The sequence below is a fragment of the Petaurus breviceps genome, unplaced genomic scaffold (genome assembly GCF_028583685.1).
Source record: "Petaurus breviceps papuanus isolate PSGF00001 unplaced genomic scaffold, PetGlider_PUasm1.0 38, whole genome shotgun sequence".
Taxonomy (NCBI): Eukaryota; Metazoa; Chordata; class Mammalia; order Diprotodontia; family Petauridae; genus Petaurus; species Petaurus breviceps.
This window is the reverse complement of record NW_027186304.1, coordinates 47,924,110-47,946,785: the sequence shown is the minus strand read 5'-3', so window position 1 is coordinate 47,946,785 and position 22,676 is coordinate 47,924,110. Positions and strand designations below refer to the sequence as shown.

General features: G+C 35.3%; 1 protein-coding gene across 5 annotated transcripts in view; it reads left to right on the top strand.

The window, feature by feature from the left end:
* The window catches only part of LOC138170484 (desmocollin-3-like), a 375,256-nt gene that overhangs the window by 332,779 nt on the left and 19,801 nt on the right, over nt 1-22,676 (top strand). For all 5 annotated transcript variants that reach the window (XM_069099847.1, XM_069099846.1, XM_069099849.1 and 2 more), the window contains 5 exons: nt 3,120-3,254; nt 3,716-3,901; nt 10,590-10,837; nt 13,506-13,648; nt 19,966-20,190. In XM_069099847.1, the coding sequence (XP_068955948.1) occupies nt 3,120-3,254; nt 3,716-3,901; nt 10,590-10,837; nt 13,506-13,648; nt 19,966-20,190 (937 nt within the window). The remainder of the gene's footprint in view (nt 1-3,119; nt 3,255-3,715; nt 3,902-10,589; nt 10,838-13,505; nt 13,649-19,965; nt 20,191-22,676) is intronic.

Here is a 22,676-nt window from a genome sequence, read left to right as displayed (position 1 = left end):
AATCAGGCAACCCTCATGGACAGATAGGCCCTGACATAGGGCCTACTTAGGGTTTATATGGCAGGAAGGGCAATACAATAGAAACCATAGTGGTAGGCAGTAATGAATCCCCTATATTTAGAGGATAGTAGTCAGAGAGGAGTGTAGCCAAGGCAGAATGTATATAGGAAATGATGTAGAAGACAGGTTGGGTTCGTTTATGGAAAGTTTTAAATTCCATTCTAAAGAGTTTGAATTGTATCTTATTGACTTTAGGGTATCATGGAAACATTCCTGCTTACCAGTATGTGTTGAGTGTTTTAGGAGGACTAATTTGCTGTGCAGGATTAATTGAAGAGGGAAGAGTGTAGAGATAGGAACATTTAGGAGACTTAGAGTAATCTAGATTCAGAATATCTGGAAATCTGGCATAATAGAAATAAGCCTACATTCTTCAGGTTCTGGACAATTAGAATGGCTGTGGAAATAAGAATTAGACACAAAATATGATGAAGGATAAATTAACAGGATCTAACAACTGATTACTTAAGAGGACAAAGAAGAAGAAGGAGTCAAAGGTCCATGGTTTGGAGGTTTTGATGTTTTGAAGAAGGTATTAGTTTTCACAGCACCAGTTCAGTTTTAGATATGTCAGGAGCTTCAGTAAAAAATTTCTGTAGTCATTCATTGTAAGGAACATTGATATTAATGACAACGGAGAAAATGTAGCCAATCAAAGAGGCAGAAAAAGGTTTTTCAAAGAGGAGTAATAAGATATTATATGAATGATGGTCAGGAGAGTGGTCAATACTTTTCCAATATAGCAGGGTATCAAGGAGAATGAAGATTATAGGGAGGAAACTGAAAGACAGGGAAATTCTAGTGTTTGTATGATAGTTCCATGCTACAAATGAATAACTTAACTTAGTATACAGTTAACTATTTGAATATTTAGAACACATAATATCCATCATTCAAAAGCATTTAATAATTATTTTTGCTGGTTTAAAATTTGAAAGTATCTTTTACATATTTTACTGGGAAAAAATATCCGCTATTATAGTATCCTGTAAAACTTCCCAATATATTATTAACAGGAATAAGATATTTAACTTTGGCTTTGAAACTTGAGCCTTCCAGGCTTCCCTTTTCAGCCCAACTCTTTTCATCTAATTTTGATGCATGCCTTTTCTTCTGAAATGTCCACTATCCCTCAGTATCCAATAGATCAGAAAGGTCTCTTCTCTCCTTGCCTCCTGCATATATGGTGCTGTGCTATGTACTATACAAATCATGTTAATAGACCACTGGGAAATTATGATGTAAAACAAAATAGCATTATGTCATCTAGTCCAAAATCCTTATTGTACACATGTGGAAACTGAACTCCAGGAAAGTGAAATGAGTTGCCCAAGCTCAAACAGGTAGTAAGCTTCAGAGGTAGGATTTGAACCAAGATCCTATGACTCCAGAGTCAATTCTTTTTCTCCTTTGTCATGTCAGAAACCAGAGCCTAAATCAAAGGGCATGAAGGTAACTGAACAAACTTTGGCCGTGAAGGTTTAAACAAATGATTTAGCCATGTTATGTAAAAGTAGAGGCCAAAGTGCAATCTAAGGAGATGGTAAATTGAAGAAGACATTAGAATTACATTTTTAGTCATATGAAAGCAAAGTCAAATTGTTGTTTTTATACTTTCTAGTTAGTCATGGAAAGACAGTAGGATTTTGTAACCTAATTGGATGAAGGAAAGGAATAACCTTTCTGACCTTTTGGGTACTGGGAGATGGTGGGTATTTCAGGAAACAAAAATTATCATGCATCAAAATTAAATGAAGAGGAGTTGGGATGAAGAGGGAAGCATGGAAGGCCAAAGCTTCAAAGCCAAACTTTGGTTTGTTCAGTTCCTTTATATGAAATTGAGTTGTTCAAATTCTCTATTTCTTCTATTGTTAATTTGAATGTTTCATATTTTTTGTAAATATTCACTTCATTTGGCATGTAGTTGAACAATATAGATTTTAATAATTTTTATTCCTTTCTCATTTCTTTTGAATTCTTTTATTTTTGATATTGGTAATTAAATTTTCTACTTCTTAATCAAGTTCATAGTTTATCTTAAAAAAACTTCTAGCTTTCTTGATTCATTTTTTGTTTCAATTTTGTAAATTCCCTTAAAAAATTTTAAAAATAGGAATAAATGATCTTTTCCTTAAAATGATAAGTATATATCTATGACTTAGAGTGAAAAATAATGAAATTCATATGGAAGAAAAAAAGGTCAAGAACTTCAAAGAAATAATGAAAAGAAATGGAAACAAAGAAGGCTTGCCAGTGCCTATCAGTGACATATCTCAAATTATACTTCTAAGCACTTATTTTTAAAAGCAATTTGATAGTGGGTAAGAAAGAATAATTAACCAGTGGAACAGATTACATGTATAACATACAGAAGCCGATATATCTAATACCTTACTATTTAATAAACACAGGTTCCAGCTACAGAGATAAGGACTCACTATTTGACAAAAGTTTTTGGGAAATTTGGAAAATAATGTGGAGGAAATTAGCTTTAGACCATATCTTTTTTTTTAAAGCCATCTGGGTTAAGTAACTTGCTCAAGGTTACACAGCCAGGTGTTTCTGAGTGGGTGCTAAGTGTCTGAGCCCGGGATTCGATCCCCAGGTCATCCCAACACTGGAGCTGGTGCTCTTACTCACTGTGCTACCTGGCTGCCCCTAGACCATATCTTACACCATTTACAGAGATAACCTCCCAATTGACATGTTACCTAGATATAAAAGATTACATCATAAATAAATTAGAGAAGCATTGGTAAAGTTACCTATTAGATCTAGGGATAAAGAAAAAAATCCATAACTAAAGATGATATAGAGAGTATCATAAAAGATCAAATATATAATTTTGATACATAAAATTTAAAAAGGTTTTAACACAAACAAATCTAATTTACTAGGAAAAAATCATACAGCAAGTTTCTCTATCTCATTTCCAAGTTTTATACAAATGAATTCATATTTATAAGAAAAAAGACTCATTTGCCATTTGATAAATAGTCTAAGAATATGAGCAAACAGCTTTTCCCACTACAACAGAATTTTTTTATTTTTGGTTTCAGGTAGTAGACAAATACAAATTGACGATGAAAGTACAAGATATGGATGGTCAATTTTTTGGTTTGATGAATACATCAACTTGTATCATTTCAGTAAAAGATTCAAATGACCATGCTCCTACTTTCACCAAGCCCATGGTAAGTGCTTATATTTATTTAATATAAAATATATTACATCCCCTTGAAACATCTAATTTTTTTCATGAATCATGTCATCTGAGTTAATATAATCTTTAATTTCCTGGAAAACCCCCCATAAAACTACAAAATGGGTAGTATCTTTATTCAAATTCCTGCAAGTAAAATTAAAGAAAACTCAGATGACTGATATACATATGAAAACTGCTTTATCACTTTGATCAGCATAATGGTTATATTCCTTTGTCACATAGACTAATCCAATTTTTACTCTAAATGTATTATTTAAAAATGACCTTAAATGACAGGACCATTTGAATTCCTTGTTTTAAATCACATTTGGTAAAATGGTGATATCAAGTGCTTTTAGAGTTCTGGGAGGAAGGAGAACTTTCACTACCCTTAACATAGCTTTCTCTCTTTGTAAAGGAAATTACTAATGAGACTTTTATTTATTTCAGTATGAAACATCAGTTGAAGAAAATACAATCAAGATGGATATTTTACGACTAGCTGTACAAGACAAAGATTTGCCTAACACTGCTAATTGGAGAGCTAATTATACCATTTTAAAAGGCAATGGAAATAAAAATTTTCAGATTGTGACTGACCCGCAAACAAATGAAGGTGTTTTATCTGTTATTAAGGTGAGAAAAAAGAAAAAAAATCATGGCTTTGAAAATCTAAAACTTGTCATATTAACTTCATTTATATGAACTTTGGCATTTATAGAAATAGAACAAATATTTAGGTAAAGTGTAAAAATCTGTGCTTTTCAGTCATATGTACACATTCCTCCAGTCTATGTGTTCATGAAACCTTTAGAAAATCGTATCATCTTAATTAGTGAATGAATTTCAGTCCTTCATAACCAGAATTACTCTGCCAGTATGATATTAGCTTATGTAGTTATTATCATGCATTTTCTCAGTTCTAGCAACTGATCCAGTCTAGCATGGGCCAGAAAAATAGTATCCAGGAAAGCTGCTAAGATTATATTTACCTGTTTCAAGAAATGTTTTTCTATTCCAGTTCAATATTGAGAAGATTCAGGGGCTTTTCCAGGTCAACCTCTAGTTTTAACATTTGGATATATAACTGGCAAACCTTGACTCTTTTGAGGCTTAGCAAGTGCTAAAGCAGAAAGAAAAATTTTTCCAAAGTAAAAAGGAAATCATATTTTTCCTTGCCCTTCTGGGAAGCTTGATGGAATTCCAAACTACCAGAGTTCAAAAACCTTACAACCAGGGCAAGAATTTCTCAAATCATTCTGTTTAGGTTTCAGAAAATTTCATAGGGGGTGGACCCAAGATGGTGGCATAGAAGCAGGAAAACTCCATGGGTCTCCCCCCATAACCAAATCAAATACCTATAAAATATGACTCTAAACAAACTTCAGAGCTACAGAACCCACAAAGTGACAGAGAGAAACAAATCTCCCATTGAAGGCAGCCCAGCAGGCCAGCAGGAAGGGTTCATCTCAGCATTCTGTGAGCAAAGCCCAGGCCCATGTGAACATGCAGTTTTAGCCCCAGGGCAGTCCTGACCAGCGACTGCAGCAGGCCTTGGGAGAGCAGATCACCAGCAGTTGTGGTGTTTTCCAGACTTCTCAATTCACAAATGACAAAGAAAAAGTAAAAGGTCAGTGTAGAACACTGTTGGAACTGGGAGGGACAGAGGTGCAGTCTAGCCTCTTCCCACAGAGTGAGAAGCAGGGGAGGTACAGCAGCCATGCAGCCACCTTCACGTGACTGCTTCAGAGCTCCCAGCCTACAGATTGTAGTGGGGCCAAGTGGACCATTCAGAGGGTAATCACTCTTGCTTTAACCTGCCTGGATCTGGATTGCTGTCTTGGTTGGTGGTCCCAGGGTGTGTGACCAGTGAGCCGGCTTGTAGGGTCAGTAGAGATGGCACCCTCCTACTAGCTCTGGCAGCTGTGAAAACCCCAGCGATTTGGGACAAAGCTCTCTCCTCTGGAAGCAGAGTTCTACTTTGGCAAAGAGCTCAAAAACCAAGTAATTGAGTGGCAACATGAGCAAGCAAAGGAAGCACAGCAATCCAACTTTAGATTCCTTTTTTGGGGACAAAAAGGATCAAAGCATGGAATGGCAGGAAGACAATGAAGTCAGAACTCCTGCACTAAAAGCTTCCAAGAAAAATATGAATTGGTTACAGGCCATTGAGGAGCTCAAGAATGATTTTGAAACTCATGTAAGAGAAGTGGAGAAAAAATTGGGAAGAGAAATGAGAATGATGCATGAAAACCATGAAAAGAGAGTCAACAACCTGACTGAAGAAAATAACACCTTAAAAAACAGACTAACTCAAATGGCGAAAGAGACTCAAAAAGCCAATGAAGAGAAGAATGCCTTAAAAAGCTGAATTTGCCAGATGGAAAAAGAATCTCAAAAACTCACTGAAGAGAATCATTCCTTCAGAATTAGATTGGAGCAAATGGAAGCTAATGACTTTATGAGAAATCAAGATACTATGAAACAGATCCAAACAAATGAAAAAATAAAAGGCAATGTGAAATATCTCATTGGAAAAACCACTGACCTGGAAAATAGATCCAGGAGAGATAATTTAAAAATTATTGGACTACTTGAAAGCCATGATCAAAAAAAGAGCCTAGAAATCATCCTTCAAGAAATTCTTAAGGAAAATTGCCCTGATGCTTTAGAACCAGAGGGCAAAATAGAAATTGAAAGAATTCACCTTCAGAAAATTTCATAGAACAGTCTCATAGTGTGACCAAAGTACTCTAGGAAGAGTAACTCTGGCATTCCATCCTGAAATAAGGTTCAACCAATCTGCTATTAGGATCCCCCAAACTACTGGCAGCTTCTGTTGCTGAGGATTGTCATGGCCTTTTCTTATGTAATTGTCCTAGAGACAACATGTCAGCAATGGAAAAAAAAAACATTGAATTTAGAGTCATGGGGCATGGTTTCACCTTCTAGTCTGACCTCTGATTTGCTATGTGAACTTTAGCAAGTCACTTGGCCTTGAAAAGTCTAAATTTCCTCATTGGTAAAATGAAACATTTTGGTTAGGTGGTCTCTAAGCCACTTGCTCCCTCTAAACCAGAAATTTGTGTGTGTGTGTGTGTGTGTGTGTGTGTGTGTTTGTGTGTGTGTGATGTGATGTGAACTCTGACAGTCTGGTGAATCCTATAAACTTTTCGGAATGTTTTAAAATAATTGAATAAAATGATAAATTTCATTTAGATGTTAGTAAAATAATAAATATGTAATTTTTTTCAACCAAGTTCATGGACATCTTGTTAACAACTCCTGCTCTAAACACAATGATTCTGAAAACATAAACAAAACTCCTACTATATGTGGATTTCTGAATTAGTCTTTGTATTTTCAGTAGCATTTCAGAAATAAGCATTGGTACTTAACTGTTTCTACCTCTTCGTATCTGGTGGAATTCAATATTTAGAGGAGTTTTTGGCTTCTTGAAAAGTCCATACTGTTAGGAAATGATGTTCACATTTCATGAATATACTCCTGTGGGCAAAGTTTGGAACCAGACATTTACTTAATCCTTTAAATTTTGTCATACTGTAAGTAAATCCTGGAATCATGGGAATTGAGTAGCCAACTAGTCCAATCCAAACTTGAAAGGAATTGCCACTATAACATATCCAACCTCTGCTTGAAGATATCTGAGGAAGGGGTACTCACTGCCTGTTGAGGCAACCCCTCCCATTTTTTGGACAGCTAATTGTAATGAAATTTTCCCATGATATCAAGTATAAATCTTCCTTTTTACAATTTCTACTCTTTCCTCTTCCTTCTGTCCTCTCAGACCAAACAGAGCAAGCCTAATTCCTCAACTAGTCTGTAAATACTTAAAAACTGTTATCCTCCTCCTCCCTTTTGCTCTGAGTCTTTATTTCTCCAGACTAAACATTCCTATTTTCTTCAACTGACCTTTATGTGACATAGACTCAGAACTTTACATCATCCTAGTTGGACATTGTAAAGCTCCTCGATGTTCTTAAACTGTGGTGCTCAGAACTAAATGCAGTATTACAGATGGAATTTGATTAGGGAAGAATGCAAGGGGACTTTCATTTCCTATTTCTGGAAACTGTACCTCTCTCAAAGTAGCCCAAATTGTATTAGCTTTTTTTGATTGTTGTTGTAACATCATTTTGAAAACTCAAAATCCCTGGATCTTTTTTTTTTTTTTAGAACAACTGCTATCTAGGCATACCTCCCCCATTTTGTATTTATGAAATAGATTTTTTGATACTCAGTTATAAGACTTTCCATCTATTTCTATTGAATTTATTTTATAAGATTTAGCCAAGATGCTCTAAGTCTGTCATGAACCTTGTGGATCCTGACTGTCATTGGATTTGTTAACTATTCTTCCCATCTTTGTGTTATCTATGCAGTTGTTAAATATCCATCTATATTTCTATTCAAGTCATTGATAAAAATGCTGAACAGGGTAGGACTAAGCACAGTTCCCTGGGGAACTCCATGGGAGACTTACCATGTGGACATTGAATCATTAACCAATCATTAATCATTCTTTGAATCTAGTCACTCAACCAATTCTGAATATGTCTAATTATATTTTGTCTAATCTTCAGCTCTTCATCTTTTCCACAAGAACTATGTGACACTTCATTTAAAGACTTGCTAAAAAAGTATTGCCCAACTATAACCAAGACATTCTCCTTATCTACTAGTTTAGTTATCCTGTCAAAAAAGGAAATAAGGGTAGCATGGCATGACCTTTGATGAAACCTTGTTGACTCTTTGTAATCACTGCTTCCTTTCTAGATACTTGCCAACTATCTATTAAATAACATGTTCTTTAACTTCCCTTGCCAACATTAGCTCATTCTGAACTTTAGCCTTTCTGACACATTTTATGGGACTTTTGCCATGCTTTTACATTAATCATCTGTCATCTGACTTTGCTTCCATCTTTTGTATAATTCTTCTGATCTTCCTGCTTATCAAATGCCTCCCATCATGTTCCCCTCCTTTGGTTCCTAGATTTTCTCATCTAATTAATATACAATGCTACCTCATCCTACCCTGTTTCTTTTAAAACAGCTATGATCCCTTCATGGGTTTCATCCCTTCAAGTCCCTGTGATATCTATGAAGTCAAATTTGATTTTCACTGTCAAGACCTTTAATTCTCTTTGTTTCTTAAGCTTTGAGCATTTACATATAGACATTTGAGGTCCTGGGTTTTACTACTAGTGCTTTTTCGTGGAATTTTTGTCCTGTAAATTTCTGGATGTCTCAGTTACTGTTCTTTTTCTTTTGTGAATATTCTCTCAATCATCTGACTTTGGGGATATACATAGACAGTCTTTATCCTCCATCCTGTTTATTTTAAAGTCCTTTTGTTTGGGATGATACCTGGTAAATGTTATTAGACTCTGTTAGGTGTAGTCTATGGCTAGCCAATAAATTATCATCTCTGTATCAGTTATAAGTCACGATCCAGAAATAAAAATCCCATTCGCAGATATAGTCTTCTTAGCTGACTGTTCTTTTTAAATTAGTTTTTCTCTTCTGTCTCCCTTTTCTTTAATGGACAGCAGTAAGAAAAATGCCACCTTTGTTTCTATGGTCTTCATTTTCTCACTCAAGTCTTCACGATTACTGATAATATTTTTATGTTCCTTTTTGAAGTATCTTTTATGCCCATGTGAATATCCAGATGTAGATATCTACCATTTGATTTTGATAAATTGTGAAATATTCTCTGTTATATCATAGACCCCAGGAAGACAATACATTTATCTGTTGTCAGGTTGACAAATAACTGCCTCAATTTTCTCTTAGCAAGAAATCACCACCAACTACTTACTGCCATCATTCTCTTCTTTTGACCATTTGGCTGTAGTATATCAGTAAATCACCAATTCCTACTACTTCTTGAATGCTTAAATGTCTTGGGAAATAGTTGAGGAGATGAAAGAACAGGGAGTCTGGATACAATCAGGCAAAAAGCATTTTTTTTTGCTTTTTGGAGGGCAATTGGGGTTAAGTGACTTGCCCAAGGTCACATAGCTAGTTTTTGTGTTAAATGTCTGAGTCCAGATTTGAACCCAGGTTGTTCTGACTCCAGGGTCAGTGCTCCACTCACTGCACCATCTAGCCGCCCTTCAAAAACCATTTATTAAGCATTTACTAGATGCCTGGCATTTTACATAGTGCTAGACATACACAGAAAGTCAGAAACACACACACACACAATAACAACAGAAACAAAAAAACCCCCAAAGAACTCATATTCTAAGGAGGAGAAAACATGCAAACAGTTATATGTATGTGTATATATATACGTATATATGTGTGTGTGTGTATATATATATATATATATATATATATATACATATATATATATATGCAAAATACACGTAGTATAAATGGGAGGCAATCTCAGAGGCAAGGGATGAGTGCGGGGAGGGGCTAGGAGAGAGGTCTGGGAAAAGTCTTTTAAAGAAGCTGGATTAAGACTGAATTTGGCAAGAAGCCAGATGGTGAAATGAAGAGAAAGAGAATTCCTAGCATGAACACAGGGTTCAATTGTGTAAATGTATAGAGTACTTTGAAAGTTTCATTCCTTGTGAGTTTTCTTTAATTTTCTAAAACCAAAACAACAACATGTCCTTAATAACTATGAACCATAGTTGATCCTCTTTGTATTTGGGTGGCAGCCTCCCATAACATCACACTGTCTTTCCCTAAAAGTTGGACTTTTCAGTGTTTACATGCTATTCTCCCAAGCGATTATCACTTGGGGCATGCTGGAAAAAGTGAGAGCCATAGTTATAGCCTCAAGAGTTATAGTCTAGGGCATGCATGTGATGCTAGCTAGAGAAGACGAGAAGCAGTGGTCGATGATTCCCCATTCAGGGCTAACCACCACAGCTGTTTGTCAACTTGAGAACAACCATAGAGCTACTGTCTTTCTGGGGAATGTATCCATGATGTAACAGAGAACCTCCCAAGACCTATCAAAACAAATGACAGCCACCTACTTCTGGTCATTCCTTTTGGAGTAACTACTCGTTATTTATTTTTCTTTCTTTTTTTCTTTTGACAAGAGAGAGATATTGGAGGATTATAGTTTTCATAGGCTTTGATAGGAGGTAGACTTAAAGGGATCTTAAAAATCATCTAATAGTCTTCTGATTTAAGATATATGTATAATTGTGATAAAAGATTTTCATATTTCTTCTAATTTTGATAAGATTACATTTGTTGTCCAAATTGACTAGTTACCAGTAACTTGACCAATGTATCATATAGATATTTAAACTGATGTAAATGCTCTCTTGTAGCCACTGAACTATGAGGAAAATCAGAAGGTGATGTTGGAAGTTGGTGCAACCAATGAAGCCCCATTCTCTAGAGATATACGGAGCACGAACACAGCTATGGTAACCATAAATGTATTAGATCAGAATGAAGGCCCAGATTGCAGCCCAGCAGCACAGAGTGTTCGCATAAAGGAAAATGTACCCGTGGGGACGAGAGTCAATGGGTATAAAGCACATGACACAGAAACCAGAAGCAGCAATGACATAAGGTACAGATGTTTATCTACATAAACAGTGCCCTGTCCTGCCTGGGGGAAGGCCAGGGCATAGGCAAACACTGCAGCTGGAGAATAGCAATCCCCTGCTGAGGAGAGAGGCAGGATCTGAGTCAGGAGCCAAGAAAGTGTAAAATAAAAAGTCAAGCCATGTCCTTATTAGGGTTTCTTCAGAGCTCTGAAATTCCAAGTACTGTGATAAGTTGAAAAACTGGTTTTAGGAATGGAGCTTGAGGTTGGGAGTTTATTACTGGATCAGGAAGTACAGGGCATGTCAGAGGAACTGACCATTTGTCTGACAGACAGTCACCTCTCTGAATTTGTCTTTCATGTCTGCTGTTTGCATTCTCCACCCCTACCATTTACTGATAAAGGGTCATAGGCACAGGGTCAGCTTTGTTTTCTCTTTACTCTTCCTCTGAAAGAATGCTATGAGCTCAGACACCATTCCACCAGTCAGATTGCCTCTCTAAACTTCTTGCTGTGGTTTGGGATAGCCTTGGGGGGAAAAATGTCTTGTACATTTTGTGTGCCAGTTTCCACGGCCTTTCTTCAGTTCTGTAATATTGCCAATCCACAAAATCCTCAAGTTGTCCCACAGCCCATGTGAGGTAATGATCATCTGAACAATGTATTTTTCCAACCTTTAACCAACTAACTGTAACAGTCAAGGACATGAATTCAATTCAAACGAACAAATATTTATTAAACACCTAACTAAATTTAAGCCATTGTGCTAGGGTGCACACATGACTATGAGGCATTAAAAATATTTTACCCTCAAAGAACTTATTATTTCACTAATATTATTATTTCATTAAGGAGGTAATTTTGCTAAAGAAATTGTTCTAACCAAAGGGACAAGGGTGACAGAAAGTGGAGAATAGCCACAGCCAACATGAGCCTGGAATTAGAAACTGATAACGAAGCAGTGCTTTCTATCAGTTTTTGGGAAGAACTGATGGTGTGGTGATTATGGGAAGATAGACAAACTTGGTCACGAACTTTCTAGGTGAATGAAGGTAATTCATTTCTAATTTATATGCCACTTTTCTTGCTGTAAGTTAGTCTAGGCTCCAACTTCTCTACAAGCAATGCATAGGATAGATGGGGTAGACAATAATGTTGGAAATCAGAATTTTTATGGAAGTCTTTATTCTAAGTAGATGAGTAGGTGGTAATAAAATTTAAGTGTGCATTGGGGTGGAGCAATCATTCTTATAGGTAGTAAAGGTGGTACTGGAGATGTTTCCAGGATTCAGTTCATATTCCCCTTAGGACAATAAAAATGGGGAAAATCAGTGGAGAAGTGAATCCTTTCCAAATGGGTCACGAAGGCATGTAGTCAGTAAATGTGACAGAAATTATATTGTCTGGTCTGAGGTGATGTGAAAAGGGAAAAACATGGAGCAAAAAATAATATTGTTCAGGAAAAGGCAGGTGGCTTTGACTTTGACTAGAGTCCAGCATAGCAGAAGAAGTGAGACATCTTGGTTGAAGTCAAAAGTACATTTTATATCTGGGACCATGATGAGGTTTTTAATGTAGCCACCACCTAGAATTTCGGGGAGGTGGTAGGGATTACAGCAAGATTGCTTTCCTTAATTAATGTCTAATGAAACCAGTAAATCTAATAGTTGGTAGTTTTAATTCTAAGATGCAGAAGAGTACACCACCCCCTTTGAACTTCTAAAGGAATCTGTCTACATTGTACAGGGTTTGGAGAGAGTGGGGAAGGGAGTGACTCAGAAGAAAACCCATTCTAGTAGTCAGGATACCCATAAAGGTCACCTTGGATCATTCTCTATAGAATTCTTAGGAGTAGGGGTCCATGAAAATCTTTTACTGGCCTAGAAACCTTAGGAGATCCACTGTCTGCTCAATGGAAGAATGTAAGGGAGTTCCAGGTGCTGTATAGATTAAACACCCGCTGATTCCACCCTCTTCCTAAACTAAAATTTTACTTCTCTCTCCCTAGACCAATAGTTAATGCACCTCACAAATAGTTAATTGTTCTGATGTTTGGGCCAAATTTTGTCATAGTTCTGGAGTCTCCAAGATAGGAGACTAGAAAGTAGCTCTGCCATTGACAGCTTCAGGTAGTGTCAGACAAAGTGTGGTATCCCAACCTGGGGAAGCCTACCTACCATGTGCCAGGGATTAGTAAAAAACTTGGGCAGGACAGTACTTCTCCAGTGGAGAAAGGTGGTTTCTAAATGGAGAGCCAAGCAAGAGTAAAGCAAAAGGCCAACTTTGGTCCCTCCAAGGTTTGTTCAAAGAACCCAAATCTCAGATGGGTAGGTTGTGGGTGTGAAAGCAAGTAATTGTAGGGACAGAGAGAGTCAAACATCAAAGTCAGTTTGGGATGAGAGGACACATAGTTTAGAAGAACTGATCACTTAGTTTGCCACAACCTGTCTCCCCAAAGCGTCTGTCTTTTTATGATAGCCCCTTTTATTCCCTGTCCCTGCCCTTGCTGATACATTGGGGTGCTTCCCAGGCCCATGTTCATCATGCCTTCTCTTGACAACTTCACCAGTAATGCGATTATACTTTCCGTGTATTTGTAAAATATAATTGGAAAGCAACTTAATAACAATATTATATTTGGAATGCCTCACATTTTTGGATTTCATGACATTTTTTTATTCCTTTTTAATAGGTATAAGAAATTAAATGATCCCAAAGGATGGGTCACCATTGATGAAACTTCAGGGTCAATAATAACTTCCAAAAAACTGGACAGAGAGGCAGAGGTCATTAAAAATGGTGTATACAGCATTACAGTGCTTGCAACAGACAAAGGTGAGACATTTATAATATTGAAAAGGAATCATCATAGAGTGATGCCATAACTCAGATATTCAAAGTGTATTTGAGTCTTATTGTACTGCTTTTTTCCCCAATTTCTAATTGAGGTTTATATACTTTACTATCTGTGACTAATGAAATTTAATGTCTACTCTGTGTCAGCCCTATTTATTGACAATATACAAGTATCTTTTTCTAATTATTTCCAATTTATGTGCTGAATTTTATACCTATTAAATATCCCATCTAAGATTTATATAATTAAATACAATCGACTATGATCTGTGTATAGATACTTCATCTTTTAGATTTTTGTTGTTCAATCATTTTTAGTCATGCCTGACTCTTTATGACCCCATATGGAATTTTCTTTGCAAAGATACTGTAGTAGTTTGCCATTTCCTTCTCCAACTCATTTTACAAATGAGAAAACTGAGGTCAGCAGGGTTAAGCGAGTTATCCAAGGTCACAGAGTAATGTTCTAAGGCTAGATTTGAACTCAGGAAGATGAGTTTTCCTGAGCCCAGGCTTAGCACTCTATCCACTGTGCCACCTAGCTACCCCTCTTTTGGATTAGCTCAGGGAAATATATAATAATATTCAAAATATGCACTGAATTTCAATATATGTATTATGTATATATGACATATAACATATACAAGATATACTTGTAATATATGTATGCATACACACATATTCTGTGTAATGCATTATATTACAGTGTGTATATATATACAGTGTGTGTGTATATATATATGTATATACACACACACACACACACACACACATAGGTTTGCACACATACACACATATCCATGTAATATTCCTGGGAAACTATCTAATGAATTTGAGGGCTACCTTCTCTTGTATTCAAGTGGCAAGTGTTGAGGAAATAGATATGTTGTCATCATTAATCTAAAACAGATTTTTTTGGAATAAGAAATTCTTTTTCATCCTTGACCATAGTCAAGCTCTTACATTTTATAGATGATGAAACTGAGTCCAGAGACCTGGGCATTCAATGATTCATACTTTTGGAAATTGTAAAATGTGGAAATATACTGACTGTGGTACTTACATGTGAGGGAGGAAAATTGGTATTTGTAGGGAGGGAGGAATCATTTGGATAGAAGCAAGGATCCTGAAAGTGATGAAATAGTTCAACATTAAATATCAGTGGTGTTGATTTAATTTTCATCAACACAGTAAAAGCATTACATGAATAGGAAAAGCAAACCAGGGCTTGATTCCTTTTTTTAGGCTTTGTTTTCTAAAATGAACATATCCATTTTTTTTCCTTTCTGATCCTTACAAAAATTATCACCCTTCCCCCAAGTAAGGTTCTTTGTATAAATAATTCTATTTGATAAACATAAAAGAATGAAAATATTCATTATACTAAAATTTTAGATTTTAGTGTTCTTGCATTGCAAATATCTGTTTTCATGGTGTTTCCCTTATTAGATTGCATACTCTCTGATGGTAGGGACTATCTTTTGTTGCTTTCTGTACCCCCAGTGCTTAGCACGATACCTTGTACAGAGTAGCTGCTTAATAAATATTAATTGGTTAGTTGATTTAAAAAGTCACTTCTTTTTAAAATGAAAACAGGAATTTTTAGCTTAAAAAGCTTTCTCCATTCTAATTAGCTTTATGTTAAAAGCTTGCAGTACTTTTTCTCCCTATATGTTGCCAGTGAACTAAGTTGCAAGGATAACTTCTTTCTGACAAAACACACACTTTTCAGATAAGAAGACAGTAAAAAGATTGCTATCTGTGGTCTGATGTAATACTTTGCACTTAATTGTTTACTGACTGGTTTCATCATAACAGAGATTCTTAACCTTTTGGTGTATCATAGACTTCCATTTGCTAATATGGTAAAACCTATGAACCCCTTCTTAGAATAATGTTTTTAAATGCACAAAATAAAATGCTAAGGATTACAAAAAACACTATTGATCAGTGAAAATAAAGGTTATATATATTTTTCTGATCCAAGTCCAAGCTCCTCACACACATACCTTGAAATCTACCTATGGTTCTGTAGACCTAGGTTAATAAACACTACTTTAGAATGTTTCTTCTCATGATTAGGATAGAAAGTGTAGTTAAATTGAAGACTCAAAATGAGAAGACTGCTCATGTTTCTTAGCAGGTATTCCACTAACTTGTTGAATACAGATAGAAACTGGGTAGGGACCAGATCTGTAACTTCATTGGTATAATGAACTTCAGAGTATGGAAACAACCTCTATCAACTTATCTGCTGAAAATAAAAGAACATTATAGTATAAATGTACATTTTCCCACATTTAAAAGTGTTGCTAATAGTGCATAACCTGTCTTGTTTTATAGTCAACCATCATATAATGCCTTCCATTTTATAAATCATTTTATGTGTATTATATGAAGAGATAAAAGGAAATAAGGAGACATAACTCCAAACCATTTATTATTTCCAAAGCTATGACATCATCGTAGAAGCTATGCCATCTTCTCCTTTTTTTTTTCTCCTATTCCCTTCCCTGACATTATTTAAAACTTATCCTGGGCTTTTATACTGTACTTCTCCCTTCTTATGAAATGAATTAGTATATAAATGTATCTTTTATACAGTATCTGGAAGCAATTTGTATCTCAGTAGAGTAGCAAGATGAAGAGAAAATGTAATGATTGTAGTAATTTAGTAACTACTTTGCAGACCATTTTAGGTTGTTATCCTGAAGTTTCACCTATTCAGAGTGATGGTCAGCTATAGACTATTCTTCAAAATTACTCGCTTTTTCAGGGCACCCTCTGACCATGGGGCTTCCTGTTGATCATTTAAGTGCCTATTAACAATGCTTGTAGAAATGGAGAAAACAGAAAGAAATGTTAAAAACAAGAAATGTCAGTATTGCCTTTAATTAATAAGTTCTGACCAAAAAAAAAAAAGGTTTTTTTTTTTTGGGGAAGAGGATATGGGTAGGCTCAAATAAGAATTTTGAATTAGAGGGTCATTCTCTCTAATTTCTCAAATTTGCTTGTATTCCTTCCAAAATCTTCTAAAAATATTTTTTCCGGGGGCGGCTAGGTGGCATAGCGAATAGAGCACTGGCCCTGGAGTCTTGGAGGACCTGAGTTTAAATCCAACCTCAGAAACTTTATACTTACTAGCTGTGTGACCTTGGGCAAGTCACTTAACCCTAATTGCCCTGCCTTCCCCCCTCCCCCCAAAAAAGAATGAAACTATTTCCCCCAAATTCCATGTCAAAAACAATTTTTACATTCATTTTTTTTTTTAGTTTTGAGTTTCAAATTCTATACCTCTCTCCCCTCTCCTTTCCCTAAGAGGGTAAGGAATCTGACATAGGATATACATGTGCAATCATGTAAAATATTTACATATTGGTCATTTTGTACAAGAAGACTCAAAAAGAAAGAAGGAAAGAGAGAGAAATAGTATGTTTCAGAATGTATCAGACAACATCAGTTCTTTCTCTAGAGGTGAATTGCATTTTTCATCATGAGTCCTTTGGGATTGCCTTGTATCCTTGTATTGCTGAAAATGGCCCAGTCATTCATCATTCTTCATTGTACAATAATGCTGCTACTATGCTCATTTTTTTTCTTGGTTCTGATTACTTCACTTTGTATCAGTTCATGTACATGTCTTTCCAGGTTTTTTTGAAATCATCCTGCTTGTCATTTCTTATACCACAATAATATTTTATTACAATCATATGCTACAACTTGTTCAGCCATTCCCCAATTGATGGGTATCCTCTCAATTTCCAATTCTTAGCTACCAAAAAGAAGAACTGCTGTAAAAAATTTTTTTGTACAAATAGGTCCTTTCCCCCCTTTTTTGTGATATCTTTGGAATGCAGTTTTAGGAGTGGTATTAGTGGATCAAAGAGTATGCAGTTTTATAACCCTTTGGGTGTAGTTCCAAATTTCTCTTTAGAATGATTAGATTAGTTCACAACTTCACCAATAGTACAAATGTCTAGTTTTCCCACATCCCCTTCAATATTTAACATTTTCCTTTTCTGTCATATTAGGCAAACCAAAAGGTGTGAGGTTGTACCTGAGACACATTTTGATTTGCATTTATCTAATTAATACTGGTTTAGAGTGTTTTTTTAATGACTATAGAGAGATTTTTTTTCTTTGTCTAAAAGCTGCCTGTTCATATCATTTGAATATTTTTTAACTGGACAATGGCTTGTATTCTTATAAATCTATCTCAGTTCTCTACTTATTTGAGAAATAATGCCTTTATCAGAGATACTTGCTGTAAAAAAATTTCTTCCCAGTTTTCTTCTTTTCTTTTTAATTTTGGTTGCATTGCATTGTTGTGCAAAAGCTTCTAAATGTTATATAATCAAAATCATCCATTTTACATTTTGTCGTGTTCTCCTTTATGTCTAAATCATGTACCCATTTTAGCTTTAACTTGGTATATGGTGTGAGATGTTGATGTATACCTGGTTTCTGCCATGTTCTTTTCCAGTTTTCTGAGCAGTTTTTGTCAAATAATGACTTTTTGTCCCAATAGCTTGGATCTTTGGGTTTATCAAACATTAGATTACTGTGATCATTTACTATTGTGTGTTATGTGCCTAATCTATTTCATTGATTTCACCACACTTTCTTAGCACCAGCTTGTTTTGATAATTACCACTTTGTAATACAGTTAGATCTGGTATTGGTAACCTTCCTTAATGTTTTTTTTTAATTTAGGGAAAAAACAGATTTTTATTTCATGTCATTTCTGATGGGTAACTTGGCCTTTTATAAAACCCTTGTGAAAGAAAAAAGTATAAAGTTAAGCTAGTTAACTTTTTTTTAATTTGGATCCCTTGATAGTCTTGAGTTTTTGTTCTTCCAGATGAATTTTGCTATTATTTTTTTCAAACACTATAAACTATTTTTTTTTGGTAGTTAGATTGGTGTGGCACTAAATAAGTAGGTTAATTAATTAATTATTTTTTTGAAGCAATTGGGGTTAGGTAACTTGCCCAAGGTTACACGGTCAGTTATTTCTAGGTGTGTTGCTAAGTATCTGAGCTCAGATTCGATCCCAGGTTATCCCGACACTGGAGCCGATGCTCTTGCTGTGCTACCTGACCGCCCCAATAAGTAGGTTAATTTAGACAAAGTTGTTATTTTTATTATTTTGTTTTGGTCAACCCCTGAACCATTATTTTTTCCCCAAATGTTTAGATCTGACTTTATTTGTGTTTTAAAAAGTGTTTTATGATTATGTTCATATAGTTCTTGGGTCTTGGCAGGTAGCCTCCCAAGTATTTTATATTGTCTGTAGTTATTTTAAATGGAATTTCTCTCTCTATTTCTTGCTTCTGGACTTTGTTGGTAATACATAGAAATGCTGATGATTTGAGTGGGCTTATTTTGTATCCTGCAAATTTGCTAAAGTTGTTAATTCAAGTAGTTTTTCAGTTGATTCTCTAGGATTCTCTAAGTATGCTGTCATATTATCTGCAAAGAATGATGGTTTTGTTTCCTCATTGACTTTTCTAATTCCTTCAATTTCTTTTTCTTCTCCTATTGCTATAGCTAGCATTTCTAGTATAATAGTGAATAATAGTGGTGATAATGGGCATTCTTGCTTCACCCCTGATTTTACTTAGAAGACTTCTAGTTTATCTCCAATACAGGTAATGCTTGCTGATCCTTTTAGATAAATATTAATTATCATTTTAAGTAAGTTCCATTTATTCCTATCTTTTCTTGTGTTTTTAATATGAATGGATCCTGTATTTTGTCAATGACCTTTTCTGTATCTGTTGAGATAATCGTATGATTTCTGTTGATTTTGTTATCGATATGTTCAATTATGCTTTTCTAATGGTTTTCCTAATATTGAACCAGTCCTTTATTCCTGGTATAAATTCCACCTGGTTATAGTGTATGATCCTTGTGATATATTGCTAAAATTTCCTTGTTAGTTATCTTCACCACTCTTAACCATGAAGTAGCTTCTCCAACAGTTAAATTTCAAGTGGTTTAGGATAGTGGTCAACTCAAACGATATATTTTAAGTTTATGTAACTAATGTGTTTACTGAATTATCATCCAAATAGTTGTTTCTTTTCATAAAGTCTTGTTACTCTGATTGCAGAGACACAAAAAGCTACATAATATAAAACTGAGAGGAGGAGGGTGGAGGAATACAAGCTTCCAGATGGAGTAAAAGGTTTAAGATGTTGGGTGATTAGGATTTATATTTGAATCCAACTGATTACCACCAGGAATGAATAAAAGATTAAAAACTATATTGAAATTTTCTCCAATTTTCCTAGATGGTAAAACATGTACTGGTACTCTTGGAATTATCCTTGAAGATGTGAATGACAATGCTCCAACCATCCATCGAGAGAATGTAGTACTTTGCAAACCAAAGATGGGATATACAACAGTTGTTGCTGTTGATCCTGATGATCCCATGAATGGATCTCCATTTGATTTCAAATTAGGACACAGTTCTCCTGAAATCCGGAAAATATGGACAATCACCACATTGAATGGTACATGATCTACAACTCAATTTCATTCTTTCTAGAGTCTGATTCTGCTCTCAGGAAATATATGAGGGGAAAGAGAGAGAGACAGACAGACAGACAGGGAGAGAGGGAAACAGAGAGGGGGAGAGGGAGAGAGAGAGACAGAGACAGTGGGAGAGAGAGACAGAGAGAGAGGGAGAGAGACAGAGAGTCAGAAGAGGAGAGAGAGAGATGGATGGATGGATGGATGGATGGATGGATGGATGGATGGATGGATGGATGGATGGATGGATGGATGGATGGATGGATGGATGTTCAGAATGGAACTCGGATTTGTGAGTAGAATAGGTTAAGGTGGTTAAGGAGAGACTTGAGGCAGTGAAATCAACCAGAGGGCCATTGCAATAGTTAATGTAAGAAATGATGAAGGTCTGTACCAGCATTTTGGCTGTATGAGTGAAAATAACAGGATGTATAGGAGAAGGTAGAAATGACTAGATTTGATAATGAACTGAGTATGAGTGAGGAATCAAGGTTAACACCAAGATGTATGCTGAGATAATAGTGGTGGTCTCAGGCATAATAGTAAGGATATGGAGAAGGTAGGCTGTAAGGGGAAAGATGAGTTCTGATTTTGGTGTTTGAAGTACTGTTACATGAAAGAGGAATTAGTCTTGTTCTCCACTCTACCCTTGGCCTCAGAGAACAAAATCAGAAGCAATGGGTAGAAGTTTCCATGGTTAATTGTCAGATGTCAGGGAAAACCTCCTAAAAATATGAGCTGTCTTCAAGTAGAATGGGCTGTATTGGGAAGTTTCCTAGCAGTAGTAATTTGAAGGCTTGACTTAATACTTGTCATAGATTCTATAGATTTTCCTATTTGGATATGGGGACTTGATAACCTCCTAAATCTATGCTTATACTAAGATTCTTTGATTTCTCTTAGAAAATCAGCCACAGTTAAAATTTCTGCAATAGTTTCTGTCTGAACCTCCAGTTCTTTTAGAACTTAACCAGGAGCAAATATTAGTTGTTAATCACTTTCCAAGGTGATAACCTTTTATATCCCTAGAATGTTGTCATTCTATATCAGCCTATCTCCAAAATCATTATCAGTAGTACAGAATCAAGAATTCTATCTAAATTATGTTTCTGATAATTTGTTTTTAAGTAACACAAACTATCACAAAGCTATTTCATGGAAACCTGTGAATCTTTTAGTTATAGGCAATGAATGAGTGAATAACCTAGAGTGAAACTCTTGATAACAAAAATATGGTGCTATATTTTTCTAATGGCACAAAACCAGAGTTTCAACATCACAACTAGTCCTACTATTATCAACTACATCTACATGTCAAAATACACACGAACCCACATATATGTATGTCTGCATGTATTCATCATATGAAAATGAAGTCTTGAATAATGAAACTTTGAAGTATTGCCTTTCTTTCTGGTATTGTTATCTAGAAAAATAGAGTATGTTGCTCTAATATGTGAGTATAATAGCAACTTATGCAAATTTTGGAGGCAAACTTTCAAAGAGTGAAACATACTCAGTATTTTAGTTGATTTGTCTAAACACATGTAGAAAACTACTGATTGTTCTAGGTGACAAACAGTGGTAAAATGATGGTGTTTTGAACTCAGTAGTAGATTTTCACAGAGATATTCTATGTAAAGATATGCTGGTCAGTATAAATAAGATAGCTTCATTTTCAGTTATTTGTAGTTAGAGGTATATAGGTGAAGATAGTTATGTTTAATGATTTAAACAATTGTGGAAATTTAACTAAAATAATTTTTAGAGTGTCATTCTGCTTAGAAACATTCAATGGTTCCTAATTACCTAGTCAATAATGACTAAACCCCTTGGTGCCATATTGTAGACATTCTTGTAATCTAGTTCCAGTCTACCTTTTAAGACTTACCTCAGACAATTCTTTCACATAGTCTTTCCTGGGCAAATGCATGAACCACTAATCCCTCACTTCATTCTCTCATTTTCTACCTCCATTCAATATTCATCAAATCCTCTATGCCTCAAATATACTTCTCTCACTTCCCTTCCCCATCCCTAATGGATTTGATTTTACATATTGGAAAAAACTACATATCTTTAATGACCCAGCTCAATTACCATTTCCTCTGTGGAATTTTTTTGTAACCTACTATTGACCAGAAGTTCTTTGAATTTCTTCTAAAATTTATTTGTACCTTTCCTAGGTACTTTGCATTATTGTTATTTTTGCCTTTGTTTCATTTCTCTTCTTAAGAGTATAAGCTCCCTTCAGGTAGAGACCATGCCTTATTTTCTTCCCTATACCTCATTACCTAGGAAAATGACTTATACAAGTTAAGCACTGAATAAATGTCATTGAATGATGACACATAGCTCAACAGAAGTATGATTATAGCCAATTGTGATGAAAAATGTAGAGTGATAAAAGGATGAGCAACAGTGAATGTAAGTTGGAGTTGATAATACTTGGCTTTTTCTTTTTTTT